This window comes from Parasteatoda tepidariorum, chromosome 3, assembly GCF_043381705.1.
Source record: "Parasteatoda tepidariorum isolate YZ-2023 chromosome 3, CAS_Ptep_4.0, whole genome shotgun sequence".
Taxonomy (NCBI): Eukaryota; Metazoa; Arthropoda; class Arachnida; order Araneae; family Theridiidae; genus Parasteatoda; species Parasteatoda tepidariorum.
This window is the reverse complement of record NC_092206.1, coordinates 944,709-952,288: the sequence shown is the minus strand read 5'-3', so window position 1 is coordinate 952,288 and position 7,580 is coordinate 944,709. Positions and strand designations below refer to the sequence as shown.

Here is a 7,580-nt window from a genome sequence, read left to right as displayed (position 1 = left end):
TGGTGGGAAAGACTTTAAAACAAAACTTACAACAGTTACTTTTCTCAACAACTGAAATTTAAAATAGTGTGATTAAGAAAAATATGTGAACTGCTTGCAATTTCAAATTAATATTGAAATGTACAGGTTTAGAATTTTCTACAGGGAAAAGTTTTCGGAACTTCAGTAGTCAAAAAAGCATACAAAAACTAGACGTTAAGAACATATCAAATGAGCGAGCAAAGCGAGCATTGGATTGCGAAGCAATCCGAAACGAACTGTTAAAGCAGTTCCGGGGGGTTGTGAGCGCCAGACCATTTAGTTTTTGTCACTTTTTCTGACACAAAAATGCCAATCTAAAATGTTAGGTACTTTCTTGAAATTTGAATTCACAGTTATTCTGATTGAACTCACTACGCAACAGTCTTTGCAGAAATGTTCAACTGATCGAACGTTGAACACGCATCACAGCGTCATTTCTGATCGGATAGCCTTATAAAGCCTTCCCATAGATGCCTTCCCATCGGATAGCCTTCCCATAGATGAAGGTTGACGGGGTCGATGTGATTATCCCTACATGGGTGACCAGAACGTGATAAGAACACGCCTATCTTAACAGAAACTCCCACTTCGATTTGAACACGCCTACTTCGATGGATGGTCCACACTGAACAGTTGACTTGAGACTGCGACATGATCCACCTCCTCGTGCTGTTGCTAGTCAGTCTCGATCACACACAACGTTAGCTTGTATACACTCGACTGCTCATGGCAACACACGACCGTGAACTTAAGACTGCTCTCACGATCAGCATTTAAAAGTACGGCGATCAGCTCCCCCTGCTTCTCACAAAAGACAGTAATGAATCCACTAGTGGTATCTGTTGATCGAATTCAATCACAAATAAATTTCTGGTGGGGGAGCACTGTAGTGTATCTACCACTATAAAAATACAATTCCCTAGTATATAGGTATGGTGGGGGTACCTTTTCATAGATGAAGGTTGATCACTTCACAGGCTCTCAATAGTGTAGATTTTAATGAGATCTCACAGAAGCCCCTCAACATTTTTCTCTTTCAGTATTTAATCTCGTATGACCTACGAATCATAACACTAATTGAGAGAAATATTATTCAAAACAAATTATTTATGGTGTATTTAGTTAATATACGTAAATTATAATCCAATGCAACATTTACAGGACTATCCATTTTCTGCGCTTCTTTGTGGAAATTCATTCCAGTAGTTAATGTATTCATTTAAACTTATTTTCTCCACCACTGCAGGTAAATTATTCAAAAGTTCATTTGCAACGCCGTTACAGCTGGTGATGTTTTTAAAATATTTGCCAATTTACCCAAAAAATTCTGAAAGTTTTTAAATGCCTACCACTGTATAAAATATTTTATAAAAAGTGTTTCTGTATTTAGTCAACTTGGTTAGAGTGGCATTCATTGAGTTCTGGTATTTTATTTGTGTTTTAAGGTAACAGGTATGGAACTCGTTTGCTTCAGAAAGTGGATGTCCCCATCATATCGAATGAGCAATGTGAAGATTGGCACGAGGAGAAAGGAATCGAAATTGTCATATCTCCCGAGATGATGTGTGCAGGATACGAGGACGGAAAAAAGGACGCATGCGTGGTATGTTCTCTCTCACTTTTATAAAAAATTGCAATCTTTTACGGAGGCTGGTGGGTAGGGTCCAAGAGGTCGCGGGTTCGAACCCCGCCGGCCGAAGAATGGTGACTGATGCACGTTCAATCTGTCGAGTCGCAAAGTGCTCCACGTTCCCAAAGCAAACCATATCTCTGCACTGTGGGCCAGAAGAATAGGATCTTTGGCCAAAAGTAAAAAATAAATTTTTTTCAACTAAAATATGTGTAGGCAGTTTTAATGTATCCCAAATTAAGTATTCATAAATATTCCAAACATTATTATTTACTTNGCTCCACGTTCCCAAAGCAAACCATATCTCTGCACTGTGGGTCAGAAGAATATGATCTTTGGCCAAAAGTAAAAAATAAATTTTTTCCAACTAAAATATATGTAGGCAGTTTTAATATATCCCAAATTAAGTATTCATAAATATTCCAAACATTATTATTTACTTTTTGGACCGACAAGAGTTCAATTTAATGAAAAATATGTTTAAAAAATTGCTTTAAATGTAACTTTTATATTTTTTATTTCCTAAATATGTATAGAAATTTCACCTTACTGTTCCATTCTTATCAAAGTGATTATTCTGAAATTATAGTAAAATTTCTCTATGTGTTGGATTAGTTAATGCTCTTGACAAACTTATAGTTTATATCTTATCATTTGACATTTTACAATGTTTGGATGACTTTCGAAAATGAGTTCCAAAAAGTTCCACGAGGTAATTAGCTAAACTTTTTTTTGTTGTCTTCTTTGAAGTTTCTTCTTTAGAAAAAACCTGCCCCCATTTTGCCCGTATTGCAAAGGTGGACTAAATAGACCGAAAAACAAAAATCATGTTTTTTTTCTTCATGTTTTCGCGTTATTTTGTAATTCGCGTTATTTTATGATATTACTTCGGACATATAATTCATTTTCAATGTAAAATAACAAAAATTATTGTATTTTCATTGCTATATTTGATTATTTAAGCGCACTATATTATTTTTTTACTTTTGCTCGCCGTATTTCAGCAACCATTTTTTTTTTGGTATTTTTAGTGTATTTTAAAATTTCAACTATAAATTCAATTTACTTGCACATTAAAACTCCTAAATACAAATTTTATCTGAATACTAATTTTGGTCATGAAACCTTGGATGAACCCCCACTGTGCTCTGGGGGTACTGATCCAGGAGTTCCCTTGTGATCTGGATTGGGTTCAAAATGACAAGGCTACGGAGTTGAACATGAGTAGTCGTCCAAGCCAAGAATTGGGTCGGCTGTTCAACGACGATTATAAAATAGAAAAAATGAAATCTTGCTTTTAAGAGACAGTCAGAAAATAGATTTCCATATTGTTCACATGCTAGAAAGTATTAACTTTCGAAACGTTATCAAAAAGAAAATATCAGTACTTCAATGATATCAAAACGAAAGCATGGATACTATATTTGTATTGAAATTTACACACGAGGTTAAAACGGGTCTGAGGCACATTCATATAAAATACATAAATAATTACAGATACCCTACAACTTTTCATAAAAACACTCAAATTTTAACCGTAACTTATGATTGAATACTTAAATTCTAACTTGTGGGTGAGTTGCAATAAACTTAATTCAATGAAGAGAAAGATTATTTAAAAAAAAAACAGCTTTCGTAATGCTTTTTGTAATTTTCAGCTCGCTTTTTAATAAAATGCTTCATTTAACTTAGTTCTGAGATAAATATTGAGTACAAATGTTGAAAATAAATTTCTTGTAAGTTTTTTTTCAACTTTCTTGACGCACTATAAAAACAGAATAGTTTTTTAAACTGAAAGTACTGATTCAGTTTGAAATGTTGTTCATAATTTCGTTAAATATGTTTGTGGGAGAGCTCACTCATCCCAATGCTTTTGCACCCATCAGCTGTCTTAAAATATCCTCAGAAGATCGTGGGTCCCCGTCAAGATAGCGATGACATTTCATGGTCTCCGTAAAACGCATCTGCGAGTTAGATCTATCAAAAAAGTGACTCATGAAAACCAGTTTATCTTAGTACTTGATACAAACGTTCCTTTGTCTTCTAGGTTGAATTCAAAATGACAAGGATACAGAGTTGCAAACCTATAAAAAGGCCGACTGCTCAACGCCGTTTATAAAATAAAATATAGGAGTGCTTGAAATTGTTAAACCAAAAAAGTTTTTAAGTATTCGTAAAATTTACTTTTTTTACTTACAAGTTAGCTTTCCGTTTTATATCCGTATTTACTGTCATTGAACGTTTCAGTTTTACGAAAACTTTATCCTATTTTTCAAATAAATAATCCGTCAAAATAACGTATACTACACAGTAAAATGTTTTTTAGCAAAATGTAAGTAATGTAGGCTTTTTTTATGTATATCGAAACTTTTCGGGTTTTTTTCTTTTTTTTTAAATTCAACATTTTTGTTTTGCGAACTGTTGAATTTGTTTTAACGTACGGTTGAAGAAAATAAAAAAGATAGTACTCATTCTTAAACAAGTGAAAAGCGTTTGATGAAATATACTTTAAATGAACGAAATTTGTTTACTTTTACGACTTCAGTTTTACGCAAATTATAAGATGTCTAAGTTAAAATTTATAGGTTAAGTATACATATTTTTCGATGCAAAATCAGAGCCTGACAAGGGCAAGAGCATACGAGGCATTTATTCCGGGCCCCACATCAGAAGGGGGGCCCCCAAATCAATATAAAAACTTACGTATCCTTCTTTAATGAACATTTTTAAACAAAATATGAGTGCAGTGTAAAATCCGTCAGTTTTATGTTAGATTTTTATTCATCTATCGTATGAACACAATAAATCTATATTTCGTAAATCCATGACTTTCTAGTGCGGAATTCAACAAAATTTTCGCAATCACGATTAACATATTTAGCCAATCAAATGCCTGTATTTTTACAAATTGCAAAATACCGCTTGTTTACAAAAATACAGGCTTTTGATTGGCTTAAGTGAGCCATCGTCATGGCGAAAGTTTAGCTGAATTCCGCTCTAATGTCAGCAAAGATATGAATGTTTCACAGCTAGATGTTAACAATCAGAAAACTGCCATCGGCATGATGGACATAGAATTGTTAGATATTTCGTCTGACATTGGAGAGGGGGGACTTTATAGCTATTTCAGAGTCTAGTTTATTTTCTTCTTATACACCGAAGAGCCATTACATTATGACCACCCTGCTAATAACATGTAGGACCACGTTTAGCCCTCAAAAGTGCTAGCACCCGCCTTTACATTGATTCCACAAGGTGCTGATAAGTAGTCTGAGGTATCTGGTACCAAGCGCTCACCAACTGGTCCTGCAATTCCCTCACATTGCGAGGGAATAGCGTGTCAGCATGAATTTGGTTTTCCAAGTAGGACAAAATTCTCTATTGGATGAAGGTCAGATGAATTTGGGGGGCAAGACACTAGTTGAAAGTCACTGGAATGTTCCTCGACGATTCAACCCGTATGACATGGTGCATTATCCTGTTGGCAAACACCATCCCCCGCAGGAAAAACTGTGGCCATGAATGGGTGAACCTGGTCTGCAACTATATTCAAGTAGCTTACTGACGTCAGGGATTGTTCTATGAGGATTATGGGTCCTAATGTGCCCCATGAAAACATTGTTCCTGGGTGAGAAACCGGAAAAAAATGGGAGAGCCCATTGTTATAGATGGAGAGTGGTCATAATGTAATGACTCTTCGGTGTATATGTATAATGAGGTGAAAAAAAAATTTTTTTCTAAAGAAGTTTTTGTCCCGGACCCCAATTAGGCTAAGTCGGGCCCTGCGTAAATTTTATATTTTTCTGCTACATTTGTGCTGTTAAAGTGAAGTTACTGAGACTTAAGAGTTTATCCATCCGAGTTGAGTTTAAGGGATGTTTATTAGCTTTAACCCCTTCCCTTGCCAACTTTTTTGAAGAAAAAAAAATGCACAAAATCGACCTATTTCTTTATTTCATTAATAAATTCAAGGAACTGAAACAAAACAAAATGCACAAGTTTTAAGTTGAGATTTTTTATATGTTTAATAAAACATTTTAATCACCATCAAATTACTATCCAGAGGTATCTCGGGCAAAAGTTAAGTATCAGTCTTTATAATATAGTTTTTAAAAGTGATGATTTCCAAACACCACTGAAGTAATACGATAGCACAAAACGCGTGTTCAAAAATAAAACTCGGAAAACTTCCAATCTCAGCAGATAATTATTTATTTTTTTTGCTTCCGGCCGAGTAATAAAGCAAAACGTACTGACACATTCTATTTCGCCCGAGTATTCTCGGGATGATCAATATCTGCAACGAGTTAACTCGGTATAATGACGGTTCATACCCAAAGTGGATATTGAAAGGCTAATTTCCATTTTTCAGGGTGATTCTGGTGGTCCCCTGATAGTCTCTGTTCATGGACGATGGGTAGTGGTCGGACTTGTATCTGCTGGATTTGGATGTGCACAAAGTAAACAACCTGGAATTTACCATAGGGTACCCCACACAGTGGAATGGCTTCGAGATAACATCACTTCATAGTCACTTCTACAAGAATTTTTATGACTGTGCCATTTTTTTTTATGACAGCATTTCTATACTCCTTTAAGAAGGACATGTTTTTAACTATTCATTTTTAATATTCACTGAACGAACGATTTTACACTCCCTGGCCCCCCGCACTCTAAGAGATTTTATGTAAAATCTTAATTATCAGGTGATTACTCTATACAGCTTTGATGTTTTGACGTGACTGTTTGTTTATGTTTTTGTATCAATGGGTTAACATTGTAATGCAATACAGTAAAAATAAATAAAAATAGGAAGTATATGAAAAATCTCCAGCATAAAAAACCATAACATGCGTGTTTAACTATAAAAGTATGGCCTATAAACGCGTGCAAATCATTTCATTATTAAAACACTACAGTGGGTCTAATTTAGGTTAATTATTGTAATATGCTAATATAATACCTGATATAATAATTATTCTATATTTGTGCAATATATAGTCTAATGTATATTATATATTGTCTCGTCAAACCCATTGATACAAGAACGTGAGCAAGTGCAAATAGTGGCATAAGAAGCTGTATAGAGTATCACCTGATAAATAAGATTTTACGTGGAATCTCTTAGAGTGAGTCTAAATAATTTGACTGTATGTGTGAGTGAAGCAGTTCTTTTTCTTGGGGGTCCTGAAAGTGGCATTTGAAAAAGAAGTTAGACAGACTCTAGGGATTTGCTGATGAAAGAAACTTCATTCGCTATGAAGAACGTTTTACTCATTCTGTAAAAAAAAAAAAATTCAATTTTTTTTAGGCATTTTTTTCCTGTAATTTCATTGTGTTTTCATATTGCAAATGTTGATCATTTGAAAATGATGCGTATGTATAAAAAAAAAATTTTTTTTTAAATAAAGAGATTTTAATATCTTTAAAGCTTTTTCATTCTTGAACTATTTTGAGTGAGTATTTGTTTCTGATTTATAAATGCTGGACGTGTCGCCAATTTTTTTTTCTTTGGAGAGAAATGTTTTTGATTACAAAATTAAAAATATGATACAGAGAACTCATTGCACATTAGACATAGCTGGGGAAAAAATGAAACTTTGAAATTTCAAATATAGTTTTAACCTTATTTAGAAAATGTAAGCTTTAAATTTTTTTACTGTTATTCATAAAATTCGTCAAAATTAATGTTCATCAGTTAGAAATGGCAGAATAATATGCCGAGCACTAAATGAGATTAAATTCTTTTATAATTTTCCTTACATTTTTTAAAAAATTCCAATTTTTTACTCATTAATGGAAAATAGTACAAAATACTTTCAACTTTGATTGACATAAATGATGGATTAAAAACTTCATTGCATTCTGTTCTGTAGTTTTTGCGAATCTTTACGCGGAAGCAAAAAAACAAAAGTTTGATATGAATAAA

The 7,580-nt window shown here is 33.8% G+C and overlaps 1 protein-coding gene across 1 annotated transcript in view; it reads left to right on the top strand.

Moving 5' to 3' along the window:
* LOC107442441 (trypsin-1) overlaps positions 1-6,480 on the top strand; it is a gene marked incomplete at its 5' end in the record, with an annotated part of 33,596 nt that extends 27,116 nt beyond the window's left edge. Inside the window, 2 exon segments of the mRNA XM_043051032.2 lie at positions 1,467-1,624; positions 6,024-6,480. Coding sequence (XP_042906966.1) covers positions 1,467-1,624; positions 6,024-6,182 — 317 coding nt within the window. The 3' untranslated portion in view covers positions 6,183-6,480.
* Positions 6,481-7,580: the final 1,100 nt, after the last annotated feature.